General features: G+C 34.1%; 1 protein-coding gene across 3 annotated transcripts in view; it reads left to right on the forward strand.

Moving 5' to 3' along the window:
- Positions 1-22,500, forward strand: part of FOXP2 (forkhead box P2) — a 240,335-nt gene that overhangs the window by 213,999 nt on the left and 3,836 nt on the right. For all 3 annotated transcript variants that reach the window (XM_087429811.1, XM_087429798.1, XM_087429807.1), the window contains 2 exons: positions 952-1,021; positions 1,795-1,958. In XM_087429811.1, coding sequence (XP_087285937.1) covers positions 952-1,021; positions 1,795-1,958 — 234 coding nt within the window. The remainder of the gene's footprint in view (positions 1-951; positions 1,022-1,794; positions 1,959-22,500) is intronic.

The following is a 22,500-nucleotide window of genomic DNA, read 5'->3' on the forward strand; positions in this document are numbered from 1 at the left end:
TATAGCCTCTAAGAGAGCACAAAAGGCTATTTTAAATAAAGCTGATGTTGCAGACACTGGTGTTACTGAAAGTACCTTTTTATAAAGAATTTATGAAAAGATTTTATAAAAAAAATAGTGATTTTGTTTCCCAAATACTCTTTATTTTCCAGACCAAACTTTGTTATTTGGACCCACCCTGCTTTTCCCTAGCCATGTCAGCTCTCTATTCAGTGCTGTTAAGATGGTCAAGATATGGTAGTGTGAGAAAATTACCGTTTGGGAAGTTTGAAATCAGTATTTTTTTTCTAGAGAACAAGACTGCCAAACTTAAGTCAGAAATATAATACAGCACATTTTGTGTCCAATAAATTAACTCCACGTATATTTACCTGCCTCCCCAAACCACTACTGCTTCTGTGAAGACATGACTTGAATGTATTTTACCTACTATTGGCCCTTCACTTTCGATTTCTGTTGTCAAGTATGTGCTAATTTCTGCATTCAAGAAATAGTTAATACATTATGTTGTCATTTAATTAACTATGGTAATTTGTTATGTTAATTTGTGGTGTTCTAGAAATTAACCATTAATTATTTTCTGATTGCATCAAATTGGTAATTGTGTTGTATATTTACATTTTTAAAATTTTATATGAATGCTGTTCTTCTTGGAAATAAAACCTTCACGTAGTTAGAAACAGGTTTAGGGATCCTCTAGGTCATGCTCCAGTTTGCTTACACACCATAGTCTGAAGTTTCACTCCTCATATTTCTGGACCAAGTCAATACATAGTATGTAGAGAATTATGTATTTGAACCCTATCACCTTATTTCTGTGGCCTTAGGTACATCCACCCTGGACTAGTAGTGTGAGGTCACAAGCCAGAACATATCTTTTTAGCTGAGATTATTGAGATCCACATATTTTATATTTTGACTTATAAATCACCTTTATATTTTTTCTTCCAGAAGCCCAACTTTAGTAAAAAATATACCTACCAGTTTAGGCTATGGAGCAGCTCTGAATGCCAGTTTGCAGGTAATATCATTAAATGCACCTTCCCATTATCCTTGTATTTGAATGTTTTGCGTTTTTTTTTTTTTTCTTTTTTGACATTGCTTTGTATTTAGGTGTGATTGTGATTATTCTTAATAGTTGGTTTATCATCCAAGTAAGTTGTAGTACCTAGTACTGTAGGAAGCACTGGTTCTAATTCAAGCTACTTTTGATGTGAAGAAGCAAGAAGGACACCCTGTGGCAAAATCTGGAACATTCGGTTTTCCTGCAAATGCTAGATTGATAGAAGCTTTTGCAAATGCATGTGGCTGTGCATTAATATTTATCCAGGCTGTCATAAATGATTTCACATCATAGTGTTGGGGAATGTGGTGCTTGTGGCAAAAACTTTAAAGTTTAATTATAATATATAATTTTTATGCAGAGGAGGCAAATGTCAGGACTTCTTTATTTTGAGTTAAGTTCTGGTCATTTTTAAAAAGCAGAACAACTGCTTATATTATCTTGGGGTGTTTCACTACATGTGAGGATACAACATTTCATTATGCGGAAGGCTGAAACCTGAGTGAGAAAGTTTGCTGGGAGAACTATTGTTTGTATTTTAGTATCACACTTAATTTCCTTGGTTTCTCTGCCACAAGTTTTCGATTAGGAATCTTTGCCTTTCCCATACGTTTTATTTTATTCTAAAATATCTGCGTCATGATTCAAACCCATTGAAAGAAGATATATGTTTTAAAAATTATTTTAAAGGCCATCTCAAAAGTTGTTTTACACCCTCTTCATTTCACTAGGCTGCCTTGGCAGAGAGCAGTTTACCTTTGCTAAGTAACCCCGGACTGATCAATAACGCGTCCAGTGGCCTACTGCAGGCTGTCCACGAAGACCTCAATGGTTCCCTGGATCACATCGACAGCAATGGGAACAGCAGTCCGGGCTGCTCACCTCAGCCGCACATGTAAGTGTGGTTAACAGACTCTGTAAGGGGAAGAACCTATATTCATATGCTTCTAAAGTTGAGTGTTCTTCTGAAGTTTTTAATGGTATATAAGTAAAAAATACGAGTTTAAGTGGCGTTAAATTGCACCATGTTCGTGATATGAAAAAGTATATCAAAATCAGTTTTAATACATCTTTTAGATTCTCTCTAATGTCCTATACTTATTGTACCAGCAGTCCTGTACAAATTCTTAGTACTACTAAGGTTCTCTTGGATGTAAAGTAGTGTCGAAGATGAGTCTACATCTTATGGGTCATTATCACAGTTTGGTTTGTATGGTGCAATAAGAATATTCATGATGGAATAAGTTGTCGTAATTTTTACTACTATTACAGGTCTCTAAACCATTTATGAACTGTAGTCAGGATATCGCCCGTTTTTATAAACCGTAAAATGCAAAGTTTAACTGTTACCCACAGTTTACATAGAAGCTAGTAAAGTGTAACTTTTTGCCTGTCTTATAAATCAGTGTAATTACATATTCAACTTTAATTACTGGTGCGTCTGTATTGGCAAGGTTTATATGTTATATTTTATGCAAGACTACGATTCCTATTAATATTTAGCAGCTAACTATATCATTAATTACTCTAAAATCTTTCCCCTACCATCTTTTTAATGGAGCTGAGAGAGTAGATGTATTAAAAATTGATGTATTGTGGATTTCAGAAATGTGTATGACACTTTAAAAAATGCCTGTCCTTATTCAATAGGCCAAGCTTATCAGTTTTTGTTTACTAAAAAGTACTGACCCCGGGAGACCTTAGAATTCTGGGGAAAAAAATTAGAATCTGATTAATGAAGTATATACACCATTCAGTAACTTACGTCCGTACTTCCTAGAGTTAAACGTCGTATACTTCTAATTTCAGGTTATTGAGGTGAGAAAAATGACTTTCTCTCATTTTTCTATTTTCTTCTCCTATTTTTGTATTAAATATCTAGTCAAAGACCCGAAAGAGAAATGTGGTCTTTATCCATGCCCATTTCCATTTGACCTTTCACAGGATGTTATTTTTGTTGACTTTTTAAACATCTTATTCTGTTTGACTTATTAATGTCTTTCAGATCATGTGCCTAATTGCTTTATAGCACTTTTACTCTATCACCTTTGCGAAAAACACACTGTGAACATTAATGTGTTTTATCAGGTTCCAAACCATTACTTTTTCAAAATGGAAAAATTTGTCTTTTGGAAGTGTCTTTAGATGTATTAAATAATACAAAAGAAGTAATAAAACTCGAAGTAGAAAGAACATGAATATATGCTCTTGAGAGTCGCAGTACTCTAAAACAAGGGAAGTGAGCAATCAGACAGAAGTTTTTATATCCCTGCTTTGTCCCCTCAGCCATGCAGTGGGTAGCTTGAGGCCCTTTCCTTTCAGCAGTCCTCCTGAGTATGCTAATGCTCACTCCCTGTATAAAATGCTAAAACAATGAAACTTTAAAGAGCAAACAAGAGTTAGATCCTGTTTTCCCCCTTTAAAAAAAGACCTATTTCAGGGAAACGAAAGACATTCGTAATAAAAGTGTTTAAGCTGTTGATGCAACTCCCTGTGCTAATAAGCAGTATATAGTGATTGTTACAGATCTTGGAAAGAGGATATGTAAAGAAGTATTTTTTAATATAATTGTCCAGTGATAAGAATATTAAAATAAAAAATTAATGATTCAATAAAATAGTTTATTAAACATTATATTTTAGGACCTGAAATAGTAATTGGGCTAAATTATGGTATTGTTAGGTTAGTAGTATTTTTCTTTTGGCAATTTTAGATTCTTCCTTTTATTATTAACTTAGTTACAGTTTAATTGTGAAATATCTCAGAGAAAAAAATAATATGTGTAAAACAATATATAAAAATTGTATATTTAATGTCTGATGTACTGCCACTATGGGTATATAAAACTAAAATGCTCATAGTCAAAATAGCGTACGTTTTATGCTTATATGAATTAGTGCATGTGAAAAATATTCATGTGTGTTTTCCATATAGAGACAAAAGGAAAGCTTCTCTCAGCTTGTAGGAAATAGATCTCAGAAAAGATAAAAATTAGAGGAAGATCAAATCTTGTCTTTTCTTAAATTATACAAATTGTAATCAGATTTTTAATTACCTTGCCAAATATTGTCAACATTTATTCTTTGAATCTGTTTCTGCTGCTATCATTAACTTTTTGTATATTAGGTGTCAAATATTATTGATGGAACATCACTTCAATGTTCTGTATCTTCATCTATATAGAGTCTTAAAGATGTTTGTACTTAAAGAATGTTAGGCATTTTATGTACATTATGAGGCAAACAAAAAATTTATCTAATTCTCTCAATCCAAATTTGGCTGCATATAATTGAATGCACTTCAAAGTACTCTGAAAATTAAACAGAAATGAAAGACATTTTATAAAACATAAATAGCATACTGTGTGTCCTGAAATGAAGTCATGGTACTTGTCATTGATATTGCTGTTTTGGAAGGGGGGTGGGTATGCTGGTGCAGTTGTGAACGAGAAGCAGAAAGGCCTCGTGGTCTCAGTACACGGGCTCTGGTGACAAACTGTAGAGGTTCCAGTCCCAGATTTAGCACTTAATAGCTTAGTAGGATTCATTTCTTTCCTCCGTTTTCTCAGCTGGAAATGAGGTAAGTAATAATAATACCTACCTCATAGGATTCTTGCAAATGAAATGAGTGCCTGGAACATAAGAATTGCTCCCTATGTCCCTCGTAGAGCTGTGTACACAGTTTCTGGTTTATATTACCTCTTGTAATACCTCATTGTTTCTATAAATGAGAGTATAAACAATATTAAAATATTTCACATTTTAATACATTTTTCTAGCCACTCCATAAATGTGTGATTAGTCTCTTTGACCATTCCTTTTCTTTTCCTCCCACCTCCTCTTATAATTCATGAAGTAAGCAGATCCATAAAAATGAAACAATATGAGACAGGAATTCATGGTAGGGAGCACATTACTCAGGGTCAATCAGAGATTTTTGAGATAAGAAGATGTTATCTGAGGTTGTAGGCAGTGAACAATTCAAATAGAGAGAACAGTATCAGCCCAGAACAGGAACTCCTGATATGTGCCTAGAAAACATTGAGTATTAGATTTGAGAGGAATTTAGAATATAAAAAGGGAAAATAGAATTTAGAATATATGAAGTGGGACCAGACTGTCGAGCATCTTAAATATCAAGCTATGGTGTTTGTTTGAGTCAGTTACGGAGCCTGTTAATGTTATGAGCTTGAGTTTCACACGATCGGAGCTGTGCTTTAGGAAGAGTAATCTGAAAGTGTACTGAAGGAACCATGAGTGAATGAAGCTCATGTATGGTAGGATATTCTGGGGTTGGGAGAGACGGGAAGCAGAAGATTGATTCTTGCAGTGTGTAGTATCTGACTTAAGTAAAAAACTGGGAGTGGAGAACAAGAAATTGGTGAAAGAATGGCTGTGAAAAGAAATACCAGAACAAGACAACAGATTGAATGCTGGGGACAAAGAGGAAAATTAGGAAAAAAAATCACAGCAACTTTAACAGCCCACAAAGAGAAATAGAGGACACAAGAGGGCAGGCTCACTAGGGAAAATGATGAGTTCAGCATTTACTTGCTGAATCCAAGAACATAAATGTCCTTAGATTCAGGAAAAAACAACACTTAAATTTTGTTTTTTGGTTTAGTCCTTTTATTCAACTCCAAAATAGTAAAATCCTACATAGTAGAATATAGAAGTATTCCTGAGACTGGTGGAGGAGATGTTCTGAAGCTTTAGAAGAGTAGAATAGCTATGGATTAGTGCTTCTTATAAATTATTTTTGGAGAACAAGAGATGCCAAATTATCATCCATATTCCTTGTTTGACCCTCCATATTTAACACTGTCCCTCCACTCCAGTTTTTACTCTTAGAATGTCCTGAATGAAGGCTTTTGCCAAATTAGTGCATTTCTTTCGCCTTAACTGTTTGCCTTTCTGCCCTTTCCTTTTTCTGCTCCTAGTCCTTTCCCTTACCTAAATTTTACCTTTCCTTAAGGGCTTATTCCTATTTTCCCAGGAGGCTTTCCCAGATAATTTTGCTGTCAGGACCTACATTCTGCTCCACACTGCTGAGGGGCTCGCTCCTTGTACCATTATCTGGAATAACTCGCTGTGTGTGTGAGCACATGCGTGTTCGTGCATACATGCATGCTCATTTTGCAGATGTCCCTAGCTTAAGGACAGAGACTATGTTTTAGACATGTCATAGTGTCTAACACATTATACCATGCAAAGTAAGCATTCAATAACCATGTGATACTGATTACGAAGAATCAGATGGGAAGTGACAGTTAATTTGAAATGGTTTGATTTCAAGAGGTAATCCCTACAAAAGTGAAATCCAGGATTCTCTTAGAACCCTGAAAAAGAAGGGAGAACGAGAGATTTGGGGAAGGAGAGATAAGTAAATATAACATTCATCTTTATGGGGGAGCTAAGAGATCTTTCTAAATATTGATAGAGTATGCTTGTGAAGTTTTATTTTTAATTTTAATTGTTTAGTTAATATGTATTTTAATAACTGTCCAAATTTATGTGAATAGAAAGTGGCAGGCCCCTTCACCTCATTCATGATTATCCTTCCAGACCTTGTTAAATTTTATTTATCTTGTTGAAGGTGAATTGAAAAAGAAAAAAAATTATTGAGATTAATGCAGGATTAATCAGATGAATGTTCAAGGGAATTTTAGCAAAAAGTAGGAAAGGTTAAAGCCAGGTAGAATTATACAGAGTCTACATAATAATTTTTTGAGACTTGTTTTGATTCTTTTCAGTCAAATAGATTTTTAAAATCTTTATTTTCCACTGCTGTTGAAAGAGTTCTAGAGCCATCCATGGTCTGAACAAATGTAAAGGATACTTCCTTTAAGAGTCTGAGCTGAATATCATTACAATAAATAAAAACCTCCTTTATGCACCTCAGTGCCAATATTCCCTGATTACCTGACTTTTCCGAGTTCTATAGAATGTGACTAAAAATTACTTTAGATTCCCATTTTATATTGATGTTTTAAAAACATCTTTAAAAAACTACTTAAAGAGTTAGGATTGATGCTATGTTCAAGCAGAAATAATTTGAACTTACTCTCTTCTCCCATGTGTTAGACTTAAATGAAGGAAAAGAAAAGGAAACATTCGGAGTAGACCTGGAAGGTGAACTCATACTGGTAGAATCAATCCTTTCCTGTCTCCTTCCAAACCTGAGGCAAAAAGAGAAATTTAATGATGTCCCCACCATATTTAGTTCAACTCAGTTTTTTCTTTTTTATTAAGCAATTGTTTCTCCCCAGTCTTAATAAGTTGGCTCAGATTTGCCTTTTTGATCTGGTAAAAATGTTAAATGAGATTCCATTTTTATATTTTCAAATTTTGTTTCCAGAGATCAAAACGAATGTTCTTCCTGAGCTGGTTTTGTATTGAGGGCTTTACGCACAAAGCCTTCCATTGTCATTTCATTCCCCTCTCTGATTATTAGATAGTCTCCTACTGTTGAGTTTTCAGATCATTTCTTACATGTCATTCCTGAAGCCTCTCAGCCTCAATATCATTTCATAGTTCTAGTCGTTAATATTCCATATTAGTTGCAGGTAATTATTATTTTCTCCCTCTTATTAAAGCAAATATTTAAAGCTTAAGAGCTAATGATCTTCTGTATAGAATCCGAATGTTAATACGGTTCATATAAGAGTAGAAAATAAATTTGTTGTGTCCTTAGGAAGCCAAAACTGTAGGGTAAGGAAATCAAAGGCTGAGGCATTGCATAAAAGGAGTAGCACACTGTGATTTCAGGACTGCAATGGAGATCACATTAATCTTTCTGATTACCATGTTGAACATATATTCTACATGCCCCAGAACTTTTCTATACATCACGTGTCCCAGTCATCTTTACAACACCCTCTGCTTCTTGAGAACCTCGGTTATTACATCATCCCACTGATAAGTTTCAGCCTCTCCTGGCAAGAATATTTTGCAACCAAAGACAGCTAAAAAGGACTTCGAGACCCCCATCTTGTAAAATATTGAAAATCTAATATAAATTGTGAATTGTCATGAAACAATGAAAATATTCCAGTATATAATATTACCTTTCTTTCTTCTATTCTCTTTGGCTGCCTTAAAATTTAAATTGCCTTTTGTAGGCACATGTAGAATTTGCAGACCCTACACCTTTGGTTGATGACATTTTATATAAAATCCCTACAGATCTTAGATCTCTCTGTGGACAAAAGCATTTGAAATTGGAGTGGCTCTATATTTCAGAGGAAAGCAGTTGAAAGTGACCGACAACTTGAGCAAGTGGCGTGCTCTCTCATTGTTTTCATGCGTGTTAAGCCTGCACTATTTTTGCTGATATTTTGGATCATTAAGATGCATTGTGAACCTCTAAACATAAAAGCTTTACATACGTTTTCACAGTTTTTCTAATTCACAATTTTTCGGTTACCTTTACTTTTTTCTTCCTAACATTTCTGGGCCTCATAATTTTTGTTCTGATTTAATTCCACTTTTATTTAATCTCTAAACTTTTTCATTAACTTTGCTAGTTAGCTTTGAGATCTCTTTCCAAAGTGATTCTACAGAACTTATGATTATGCCAGCTCTGTATCATCTTGTCTTTTTTTTTTTAAGGGCTACAAGTGTGGCTCAGTGGCTGCTGTTCTTTTTTGCATTATTCCAGTCCCCATATGTGGCACTTACCACTCATCCTGGTTCCTCTTAATAAAAAGATCCTCCCAGAGATACAGTGCCTTCAGCGAAAATGTGTCGTATCCCCACCGTGCCAATTGTGGAAATTTGTGGGTTCCTATAGGGTTTTGAAGGATTTTCATAGAACTATACAGATGATATCTGACATCCGTGTTATGAATCCTCACAATTTAGGCAAAGTGTGTCAGAAAACTTTTAGCTGACAATATTGTAGCTTACTGCTTCTGTTTTATGTCTAAAGAAGATACTTTATTAGCAGGTACATCTTCATTTGCACTAACTCTAGTTGAGCCTTAGAAATTTCCTTTCTCTAAGGGTCAAAAAGTCATTGACTGAATGTTAAAAAATGAATATTGCTGTTCAGTGTTAATTTTTTCCTACTTCTAGTACCAGGGAAAAATTAAGGTTTTTACATACCTGGTATTTTAACTTCAGCTTTTGACATAGGGCTTGGGAAGTAGATATATATTTGGTGACTATAGACAATTTATGACTAAAGATATTCATTATATTAAGTCTACTGTTATTTCAGAATATTACTTAATTAGAAGGTAATTTACATGATAGGAAGTTATATTTTAATATATTTTAAAGTTATATACATTTTTACTCCTTTGGCAGAATTTAAAATTGACCATTCACATAAGTACATCAAGTACATACATGATATACTTGAATACTTTGGCACCAATAAACACACTTTAAAACTTTATCTCAGGGCTCCTACATTCTATAAGCAGCTTCTGTCTTAGGATAGAAGTAATTAATTTATATAAGCAACACATGACCAAATAGTTTGACATCACTAGTGAAAATTAACATTCTTTGATTTGCTCAACATTATCTTAATCTTTGAAGATTGAAAATGGAGAACATTAGCAAGACACTTAAAAGGCAGAAGGAAAACTAATCATTGGTCACACAATGTTATCTTACTATCAATAAATTTAAATTTACAACATTAAGTCTAAGGTCCCTTTTGTTAATTAACAAGTCAGAGAAGGACATAATGCACTAGATTTAGAATAAAAGGTAAATATTGTTTTCAGTCTCTATTCCATTCTCATATTTAGAACTAACAGAGCATAGCTAAGCATCGTTCAGGAGAAAAGTGAACATTGGGTCAGTCCTGCAGTTTAATTTGAACAAAGGAATAGTTCCAGCAGAGCAGCCTGTCTCAGAGATTAGACAGACCTAATGTTCATTACACATGAACCATGTGTAATCCTGGTGGAGAGCAGTCTCTGTAAAGATATCCAGGAGAAAGCTTCACCAAGAGCCAGCAGTGAATGGGCAGCATCCCCTCAAGACAGTTTGGCAAAGGGAAATAGATAATAGTCCAGAAAAATGGGTGAGCAACATCGGGGAGGGCTAGCCATAGTAATATGGCCCAACGGTAGGACTTTGAGGTCAATATCTTCAAAGAGCCAGAACCCAAGTTATCAAAGAAGGAATTTGAGAGAACCTGGGACCTACACTTTGTGTACCCGTATACCCATCCTGAAATTTCTGACTGAAAGTTAGTCCAAGGAACAACGCAGAAACACAATTTTTGGATGAATGGTTCAAAGGAGTTTTGGAGCAGCAGCAAAACTGACTTAATGGCTGAGCATCAAGATGTAATTTTGACTTTCTTTTATTTCTCTGGCCAACAGATTAGAACTATAAAGGTCCTTAGATCCATAGCTGAATGTTTGGTGAAAGTTTCCAGTTAGGAGACGCAAAACGGAATGGTACCAATTCTATTTCAGTGGGCAACTATTTTGGTTCTGAGATTGGGCACAATATATTTCTACTTATCAATGGTCAAAGTAATTAGCACTGTATTTTCATTTTATTACAGCTGTTTGGGTCACGTCTATCATTTTTATAAATCAAATAGATTGGTAAATCTTAAAGAATTTTGTTGTATTTTTTTAATCAGCACTGCAGCAAAACTATCTGAAATCATTTGAGAGTGAGCCTCCAAATCACGTGTAAAATGCAGTTCCTTTAAACAATGTTCCATAAATTTGAATAAATTTCAATATAATACTGAAGGTAAGGGCAAGAAATCTTAGAGAAATTTTGATATACATATATATGCATGCAATTTATAAAATTATGTTTCATTAACCTTAATCCACCTTTTTGTTATATTTCTTAGAACTTCTGTTGACTTTAAAAGAACTTTGGAACTCCACCTTGGGGTCAGATCTATTGGGATGTAGGATAGAATTATAAACTTCACCCTTAAGATTGGCAATGTGTCTTAGAAGAGAAACTTTTATTACAATTATCTGAAAATAACATTGCTTTGCAATCAAACACTAAATGGCTGCATTTTTAGAAAATAAAATGAGAATGATAAGATTTATTAAATATATTAGGATTAATGTTATTTTCTGCCTTTAAGATGAAAAATTAAAATTTATTTTTGTGTTTATTCTTAGCGAGGGCAAAAAGGTACGGGAAATTTGGTAGGGGGTTTTCTAATTATATTCTGAATAAAGCAAACTATACAAGGTATATATGGAATGAGGAATCATTTGTTCACTCCACATTTTCTCTTCCTTTTCCATGGTTGCACATTTCTGGGAGGAGGAATACTTTCTTTTTCATCAAGAGATAAGCGGGATTTTTATCTGTTGAACTGGAGTAACCGTTCTGAACACTGTCCTAATGGCAGCTATGTGCAAACTCATCCAGTCAAAACAAAAATCAATTCATTCAACACTAGCATTTTTCTGATAAATGTTATTTTAATTTACAAAAGAGAAAACAGTCTTGAAAAATAATAAATTGGAAAAAAATTGAACCATACTAGTAAAGATCTGTTTTATAATTTCTTAATTGATAAAAGAATAGCTAATTTATCATTTCTAGTTGTTTTTAATTATATGGCCTTATTCACTTCTATATATGAAAGAATTAAATGTTTCTCTAATATATGTTTAAATTTAGAATATAAAATCTAGATTTTAGAGGAAGAAATCAGGACTATCATTTCAAAAGAATAAAATCTTAGGTAGAAATAAGTAAATAATTTCTCTCTGACTATATAAATACTTTAATTACTCTTATTAGCCTAAGATCATCTCTCATTTTAAAAAGTACTAACAAAATGTTTTCTTTTAAAAGTAAACTTCTATTTAAAACTGTAATTTCATTTATTAGTTTATTTCTGTGATATGTTAAACTAAAATACTTTCTAAATAGGAAAACAGGGCCGGCCCCGTGGCTTGGAGGTTAAGTGCGTGCGCTCCGCTGCTGGCGGCCCGGGTTCGGATCCCGGGATCGCACCAACGCACCGCTTCTCTGGCCATGCTGAGGCCACGTCCCACGTACAGCAACTGGAAGGATGTGCAGCTATGACAGACAACTATCTACTGGGGCGTTGGGGGAAAAATAAATAAATAAAATCTTTAAAAAAAATAATAATAATAATAATAAATAGGAAAACAAAATATTACTGTAAAAGTTACAAATGTTTAAGAAACATGGATTGTTTCTCATTCAATCTGACTTTATACAATGGAGATAACTAAACTTGCAATTTTTATAAATCTACCATTAAATTCCAAATATAACTATATCATTTCCTTATACGTATACTAGAAGGAAATGGATAAAGTTGAATTTCCACAATCTCCATTTGTCATATGCTTTCTAAATGAGCATCAATTATTTTACCAGTTTTCCTGTGAAATTTCTTTGAAAAAACTTTTAAACAATTTTCTATTTGATGTGATTATATCTTCCAAGATATCAGTCAATACAAATTAGCTACTCAAAAATAACAAACAATGGGGCCGGCCTGGTGGCGTAGCGGTTAAGTGCACATGCTCTGCTTTGGTAGCCCGGGGTTCACAGGTTCAGATCCCGGGTGTGCACCGATGCACGACTTGTCAAGCCATGCTGTGGCGGTGTCCCGTATAAAGTAGAGGAAGATGGGCACTGATGTTAGCCCAGGGCCAATCTTCCTCAGCAAAAAGAGGAGGATTGGCAACAGATGTTAGCTCAGGGCTAATCTTCCTCATACACAAAAAATAATAACAAACAAAAACAAAAATTGAGCCCTCATGAAACTGTCTTTCCATCTTAATAAACAATTCTGTGCTTATATTTTGGAATTCATTTTACATATTCAAAACAGTGATATTTATGTAGTAAGCATGAGGGTTTTGCCACTGGCTATTCCAACTAACTGAATAAAGATTTATTCAAACACATATGAAATTGATAGAGTGCTAATCATATACTTTGATTATTTTAAATGCTTCTATACTAGTAGTTACCATTATTCATTCAACAGCTTTGCGCCAGGTACTAAATAGACATTGTAAGATAGTTAAAAGAAAATCCCATCTTGTCTGGATATTTCCTTTTAACTAGAAATTTTTGATGTTATTTTGCAAAATAGTCAAAACCTCTACAAATCAATGGACAGCATTAACCTATAGCAATACTCAGTCTATTCTGATATTTTTAAATGTCATTAATCAACAATTAGGACATAACAGTAAATAAGAGATAAAGAAGAATTTGTATAATTATAAACACTTTCTATTGGAGTTAACCAATGAATCCCATGTAAGTTAAAAATATCCATATTGAATTAAGTAGAAGTAAGGATCAAGAAACTTTAAAATCAAGGACTTGATCAAATCTGTATTGAGTGGTAAATAGATGTGTGGTTTAAGGGCTCACATATTTCAATACGTTTCAATATGTATTTTAATACATTTCAGTACATTTCTCAAAGTACCGTATATATAAGTGCATTTTACTGGATAAAGATTGCTATATTGGGTCAAATAGAATCAGTTTCCATGGTAAAATTGAAGCATTAGGGCCCTGATGCTATTGCTGAGGATAGCTTTTTTAGTATTTTCTGGGGAGTAACATTTCTTAGAGTAATGATCCACAATTACTGACAGAAGTATGTTATATCCTTCAGGTGTCCTAGGGCAGGGGCAAAAGTTAAAAATTATTCTTTTAGGATTTTGAAAAGATGTATCATACCTCTGTAAAAAGATGTTTACTACTCTTTTTTAATAGGTACACTATATTATATGTATTAAAATTTTTCTCAAATAACTAGGATTATCTGAAGAAAAGGCATATGGGATTCTCCTATAATGAGTAAACCTGAAAACAATTTTAATCTAGCCTGCCATTTAGGCATGACTTGTAAATATTTGATAAAATTTTACATTGATAAAATTTACAACTTTACATTGCCTGAAATTGCCCATATTGTAGATATGCCATTAATTGTAAGTTTTTCTTCATAGCATTTATTGACATCTATCATAACATTTAAGACAAAATTTTTTCATTAGCTTCATGGTATTAATGAATATTGTATTTCTAAAGACCCAATCAAATTTACATGTGCCACTGAGTTTCTCATAAATCATGACATTATATAAATATTTTAATCATTACATTTGATAATATCTAAGGATATACCATTGTGATTCTACAGTCTAACCTTTATTGACTTAAAATACATTTTGAACAACTCAGTTTAACAGAACTTTATTCATGGTACTTTCTTATTCTAAAAAAGACAGGAAGAGTTTATAGGACCTTTTACTTAGTCTTGAATAAAGAGAAAATGAAGACAATTTACATTCCTCTAGGGAGTATACTCTGTGACCACAATCTGAAAAGATAAACCTTCCCATTATAATTGGACTCTTTGCTTTAAGGTGTAGGAAACATTAACATTTCTTCTGCCTTTCATTGGTGCCTTGGGTACTTACAAATTTCACAACTATGGAAGCAACACATTTCTTTAGGCAACAAATCAGTCTATTAATGTAGCTAGTCCCCTGTTTGTGTTTTTGGTATATTCCATTACTGAGGGCAGGCTGTAAAACTGGAGATTAGAGTGTAAAAATTAACCGATACTTGGCATTTCCTTCTAGTAGAGGCTTGGCAGGTGGAATGGAGCAGAGATGAGTTTCATTCATTGAATGTTGAATAAACATTTATTGAGCACCTAATATGTGCAACATACTGTGCTGGAAACTGCTGGATGATCTGTATCTACAAAGAGGTAAAACTGTAACAGAGGGATGGATATGTCCATAGATAAAGCGAGAGACCAAGTAAAGGAATGAAGAGAGTTATAACCAAACTGTGAAGTCAAAGACGTAAGTGTGTGCATGCGCACAGAGAATCAGAAAAGGCTTCGTGGCGGATGTAGCTTTGCATTAGACTTAACATGAAGTAGATTTGTAGGTTGAATTTTATGAAATTATTGATATTTGACAGTTTTTGGCTTACATAAATAGCAATCTTAAGTTTTTTATCCTAATATTCAGCAGAGACGACAAAAGAGAGGATAGATGCAAAGGATATGAAGATATGACAAAGGTGATTAAAATATAAAGTACAGGTCTCATTCAGAGAATAGGTAATAATTCCTTTGCCTTGGCATGGGCAGTCTGCCTAGGAGGAACACCTGCAGGATGAGATTGGACAGGAATTTGGAAGCCATATCTTAGAGTTCATTAATCTCCAAGCTGATGATAGGGTAGAGACATTAAAAAAATTCACCAATTATTTAGTGATTCTTAGCAAGACCCTCAAGGGTATATGTTACCTACTCTTACAAAGACTTACCTCTTCTTTTTTGCAACTCCTCTCTAGAAATACTAGATTTTTTTCACTTGAGAAAGTAGCCACACTTTATGCCCTTTTCCCTTGATATTCAGTTTTAAATATATTTTTCTTTAAAATGACATAAGAACATAGAGTAAAAATTAAAAATAAACAAAATTTTCAGAGACAAAGTATCAACGCCTTTATTAGTTTATTGTGACCATTGCTGCTACTAGCATCTTAATCACAAAGAGGACTGTAGAGAAATCTATTTTCACGATCTTCCCATCTTTCCACTTTCTAATATCCAAGCTTTCTAGGATCCTCTTCCCCTCTTCCTTCAGCAATTAAAACAACAAATATAAAGATTCATCAAAATTGCATATGAGTTATGGAGAGTCATCATCTATTTTAACTTTTAGAATTTTTGACATAAATGTAGGCCTTTTTGTCTCCTTGGTAGAATATAAAAGGGAACTATTTCACCTACATATAAATTTAAGAGCAATAGATGCAAAAACTTTTACACCACAACCTACAGCCTCAATTCTTCACTTCTCTCCAGTTTCTAATCCTACCGCTTTAGTGCTGACCATCATTACCTTGTTACATTGTTTTAGTAAGCTCCTAATTGATAATCCTACCTTCATTGTCCTACACTTCATCTACACTTTGCAAATTAATCCTTCTACAACTCTTCTATCTTTTCACTGCCATGCTCAAAAACCATCAATAGCCCTTCGGCTGACAGAAAATAAATTTTAAACTCCATAAAATGCAACTCAAGCATCCTTCACCATCTGACCTCGTTCTGCTTTCTAAAATATTTGTTTATTACCAACCCTCGTTTCCCTATGGCCTCTACACACTCAGGATTCCCGTAATATACCTATGAATCTCCCTTTTTCCCATTTCCACTCAGAATGCCCTTTCCCTCATCTCTGCATATGAAAATTTTCACGTATTTCAAAGCCCACCTGAAGTGACACCTCCCGCCTTCACAGAGCATTGACCTGTTGCATTGCCAGAATTTATCTCCCCTTTTTCGTTAACAGTCTGTCTGCTCTGGTATTGATCACATTCTGCCTGGTGTTGAAGTTACTTGTTTATATGTCTTACGTCCTCTATTAGACTGAAAACTCTATGAGAACAGGAACCATTGTCCATATCATCCCCTAGCCCAATGGTTTGCATATAATGTCTATTGAATTGATTTCTTTTCGCTTATCAAGAAGTAAATTTTATCCTTCTAGAGGTACTTCCATTTCAGGTACTGACTGTACCTCTCTGTCAGGGAATAGTAACAGACTTTATATCTCTCCATCATTAAATACTTTTCCTCCAATTATCTAAAGAAGTTCTAAATAGCTTACTAATTTTCCCAAATGTGAATTATATCAAATTAGGAGGTAGCTATGCCTTCTTTAAGTGAGAAACATAAATCACCTCTTTTCTGTAGTAAATAGTAGGTAGTAGACTAAAAGAAATAGTTGAACTAGAAATCTTCGGTTTGATAGATAGACACTTTTTAAACTGTTTGCAGTGAATTCCTGTATTTTAGTTTGAAGGAATACCCATTATTTACCAAATAGATAATTTGATTAAAATTCAAAGATGAAGTTACTTCTGAATCCACTTAAAGGAATATGATATATTTTATCGGGTTTAGAAGACCTACTGAAATGACTATCAGGGTAAACATGTTTACCTTCTATCTGTGCCCTTCTGTGCCAAAAGTTTGTCCTCTTAAGTCTGTAATAATACAGAGGCCTGGCGTATATCAGGTGTCCAATAAATACATGAATGGCTGGGGAGATAGCCAATCCAGACTTTGTAGACTCTTGCCTTAAGGTATGTTAAAAAATGTCTACTTATTTCCCTTTATTCAAGATCTCGCAAATGAGACAATAAAAAATCACTGACTCAACTAGATTTTTTTCTTTCTTTTTGTTCGTAAGTTTGAAAAAGAAAAAAAAACAAGTCCTTGATGTTTCAAATGTTATCTGTTTTACTCCTGGAAACAACTGATACTATTTGTTTGAAATAGCTTCTACTTTACTTATTATTAAGGGCTCTATTAAGGACTGCAGTTTAGTTTCTACGACACCTCAAATAGTAACTGAAGGGAGCAGTGCGTAAATTTCAAGTCAGGGTAAAAATGATGAATGTTCAAACCATCCAGAATAGATCTTCTTCAAACCCAGAAAGAGTTTTATCACCAGGATAGTCAAGAATTTCTCTCTTTTGTCCATCTGAACTTGTTCCTACTTTTCTATCTTTAATGAATTCCATTAGGAGTATATATGCATTGGGATTCTTCTTAGAGGCAAATAATCTCTCTCAGCTATTAACTCCTCCAGGATCACTTAATTGCTACCTCTCTTAGTACACTTATGGCTGGCCATCTTGTAGTTATTTGAGTACATATTTCTCCCATACTAGACTGCAAGTTCTTTGATAGATATTTAAATGCCCCATAGTGCCTTATATATAGAAGGCACGTGATAAACATTTGTTAAATTAATAATTGGCAGTAGGAGATAATGGTAATATGTTATTGGCTTTTCCTTTCAAAGTGAAATTGATGTTCTTTATGCCATTATGTACACAGGGGACTGACTCAATCCACAGCATAAAGGAATTTTTGGCAGAAAAATATATTTTCTAACAGGCTTATATATATTGCTATTTCTCTTAAAATTTCCATTTTTTTGTCAGCTTTGAGCTAATCATTTACGGTTTTTCTAGCTGGATATATATTATCAGACTTCATAAGCCCCAATATGCATAGCAAATGTGATGCAGGCCCGGATCATTCAATCCATGTATGTTAATGAGTAGTGACAAGCTAATGATGAGACCTGGGATGGATGGCTGAGGGGAATAAGTGTAGAGGCTCTGGGTACAGAGCTTCTCAATGATGGACCTTCCACTTGGAAATCTAGTTTCCTCTATTGATCTAAAAATGATCCAAGACATGACCTGGGCTTTGGCTTAGTGTTTTAGGGTTCAAGAATGTGTTAGTAAAAAATTCTTTGGAATAATTATAGTAATATGTTAGGTTATGTTGTTCCTTTTATCGTGTTACCTTAAATGTACTTTTAAGGAAGTGTAGCTAGTCATTACTTTAATAACCCTAAAGCATGACATCTGATATGTGGGGCACATATATCTTTGTTTTATGACTTTTCTGATATAGTAATAAAAATCTCACTTTGGGAGAAGGGCTAAAATATTTTTAGAGATAATTAAGCTCATACAATGTTTAAAAACTAATTCATGTATTTATACCATACCTTCTTCCAAAAAGGACTTACGGTTGTAACTATATCATGACTGTATCTAACATTTGTTGACCACTTATGACCCAGGCACGGTTCCAAGTGGTTTACATATATAAAAAATCATTTAATCCTCATAACAACTGTATAATGTAAGTGCTTTATTATCCCTGCTTTATGAGTGAAGAACAGGAGGCACAGAGATGTTAACTAACTTCCCCAAGGTCACATAGCTAGGAAGTAAAGGAGCCAGGGTTCGAACCCAAGCATTTTATCCTCAAAGCCCACTGTATTCTTAAACACTATATTACTAACCGCTTAACCACTGCTGCATGACTAAAGATTATAAATGAGGTGCCTAAACTATTCATTATTACTTTACACTACACTTACAAGTTAATCAAAATACTAAATACCTAAAATTTATCATATTAAATTACACCCTAGTAATTAAAATCCTTTAGATGATTCCACTGGAGAAGAGGATACATAAGGAAGAATCAGTGAGCACTAAACAGAGAGGGAGTTTCTTTAAAGGGATTCTTTTGTTTTATTGGAATTGTCAGGGATATTTGTATGGTGGAGAGGAGCATTTTTCCTGGAATAAAACCTAGTTATTCTACAGTGGTGTAACACATTGTACTTTGAAGAATTGGGAAAAATGAGCGTTACAGAGATTTCCACTTTTTTCCCGGAAATATCCTGTAATGGGGGCAAGAAGGGAAAGATGCTGCTAATGGCCACAGAAGACACTAATTTCCCATTCATCCTGCACCCACCAAAGGCATGTGGTTTCCTTGTGTTCCACTTCTTTCGAATTGGCATACAACAGGACTCATGAAAATATGGAGCTCTTTAGATCCCAAAATGAGAAACGTTATATAAATAATCATAATAGAATTTTATTTTTATTGAAAATGATTCTACCAGTTTATAGGCATAGGTACTATAACTTTCAAGCACTTTTATTCCCTGGGATGCTTCAACTTCTCTTGATACTTTTATTTCTTTCTTAGACATTGTATTGGTGGCAATCAGATATTTTAAAAACTGAGCATGATTAATTATTGGCTTTGATTTTAGATTATTTTAGTAAATTAGCAGCCTAATACTGTAGCCTTAAGGGAAAATTTTATTTACATCTTTCCCGAGTCTGATACCTTGTTCATGGTCTAATTCTGAATGGAAAGGATTGTAAGAATACTTAATTCCAGAGAGAAATTTTCTCTTTTAGAATTAATGCAAAAGAAACTCTTAATGACTTGATGGCACATCATTTATTCAATCAACGTGTATTTACTGGGTGCTTGCTATGTGTATAGCTCTCTTCATCTGTGAAGTTAATAGTCTAGTTGGCAAGACAGCGCAGCCACTACTAGCAAGAGTTCAGTCTAGTGCACGTGAGATTAAGGCAACATGGGAGAGCAGGAATCACAAGGTTCCAAGAAACAGTCCAGAGGCCAGCATGAGTCCTTGTCCTGGCTCTGCCTGTACTTACCATATAACACTCTGAATCTCGCTCATTTTCTAATCTGTAAAATAGGAGCATTGAATAAAATTATGTTAGATACGGTTTTAGGATTCAAAGATTCTGTAGTTTTGAGCATCAGAATGATCAAGAAAAAAATGCTTGGGAGGGTCAAAGTAGGAGGTCAGTGCAAGCTGGACAGGTCACAGAAAGTCTTTAGGAGTAGATAGCATATAAATTGGTCCTTAAAGGGTAGACAGGATGTGCACAGGTAGAACACAGAACAGAGGGGAATTCAGGTTCCATGTACACACGGAGTTGAGGAGGGAAGCACAGACTAAGTCAGCATGAAAATTGGCTTAGAGTAGGACCTGAGTGTGATGTATTAAGGAGGATGTTTTAGTCTGGAATAGAAGTTGTTATTCAGAAATAATGTGCGTAGGCAGGTGGAGGCCTCCCTATTGAGAATGATCCTATCTCATCCCCATGTGTATCAGTTCAGACAGATTTTTTTTACAAGGCAGTGACATTTAAATAGTTCTTGCATATTCAAATTCTTCGAGAATGCAATGAAACATACCTTTATAGCCGTCCTTTAAAAAAATTATCTTTATGTGTTTGTGTTTTGAAAATACATCCTGCCTGTTGTTCCTCTTTATCCATAACTTGAGACTTCTTCACAAGGGTCTTTATTCAAATAAAATCCAACCCAGAAAAGTAAACACAAATGAAGCAGATATGCATGATAGGGCAGTGCTCCAGCTGAGGGGACAGTGGAAGTAGAAGAGGGGATTAGGAAGCAGAATCAGAGTAGGGGTCCTCCTAGGTCTTCTCAGAGCCCAGAGAATATTAAGACATATCGACTACACAAGAGATCAAATCTTTAGCTAAAATTATAAGATGCCCAAAATAAGGTTAATTGATTTGAGGGTAATCCCACAGAACAGTGCTAGATATCTTTGTATCTCTTGCCAGCTACTCAATATCTGCTTAGAAATATTCAGCTATTTAAGCTTGAAAGTTTTGAATATTCACAGGTCATTTATGAGACCTAATTAGAAAAAGGTGCTATTATATTAACTTTAGGAGTTTATTCTAATTATTTCCAGTGTTTAGAGTTTAGCATTCACTAAAATGTTTTGAATCCTCCAGATTGAACCTGAAAAATTTTAAATTATAAATTCAACTTATAATGATTATTAAATCAAAATGTCATTTTTAAAATAAAAGTCATTAAATGAATATGAACTTTCACAACTAATCTTATTAGAAGATTTCATTTGTGTATTTTAGAGGGTACTTTGGAATATTAACATTAGATTTAGTAAATGTTTAAAATTCTGGACATTTCTACTTGATGCCATAATAACTAGTTGGTTCATCAGTCATTTTACTCAAACTCTTGGCTAGTTCAATGAAACATTTAGTCAAAGTAGTTTTTCAATTCAGTTGATAGATTTTTTTAGTCAAAATAATTGGCTTTGTCTTTTAAATGATCCTCTCAGACAGCTTTTGTGATTTCAGGCTTTTGCTGTGCAGAAATCATCTATGGGTAAACACACACACACATAGACATATGCTTATGCATAGATCCCCCCCACCTCCGTGGTACACATTTTCCTATTGCACATTTCTAATTTTTAATCGACTATGTAACTTTTTATTAGAACCAAACAATTTATTCATCACATAAAATAGCATCGACAAATTAGTCATGTGCTTTTATTAGAAATCCTACTTTTCTAACTTATCAGAAAGGATTTTAGTTATTTCAGGGACTACAATTTTATTTAATAATTTCTCATGCAGGACAATAAATAGTACCTTGGGGATTGAAAACTACAGTGGTTTTCCTTCCATCCATAGTACAGTGCTTTGGATTTAACACAACTTTTTATATACATAAAATGTAAGCACAATAACTTCAGTTTCATTAAACTGATGGCAAACTCTCTTCTTGGCTTTTTATTTGTATTGGCTACAGTATAATTTCATGATTTACCCCACAGAGTGCAATAATGGCCTGATAATGGCCACTTCCCACAGTCTCTAACCTATCCCTAGAGAGTGATCTGTACTGAGAATGGAGATTAGAGCTGGCAGTAGCTTGATACAGTAGCGACATTGGGGAAATTTCAGTGTTCTTCGCCCATGTGTGCAAAATGTGAAAACAGTTCCAGGGACCATCACCCAGAATTGACTTTCCTGACTGGCTTTTAACTATTTTTCATATACCCAGATATTCCTTTAATAAAAGTTACAATGCTCTGGAATCTCACTTACCGCTGTTCACTTTTAAAGTAATTAATACAATTTCTAGGAAAAAGAGTAACTGCTTAAGCAATCTCCACCCCCCCGCCCTTGTTATAAAATGGACCATGAACCCAATAAGGATCCAGGAATATC

The sequence above is a fragment of the Ceratotherium simum genome, chromosome 1 (genome assembly GCF_057802395.1).
Source record: "Ceratotherium simum simum isolate JZ-2026a chromosome 1, ASM5780239v1, whole genome shotgun sequence".
Taxonomy (NCBI): Eukaryota; Metazoa; Chordata; class Mammalia; order Perissodactyla; family Rhinocerotidae; genus Ceratotherium; species Ceratotherium simum.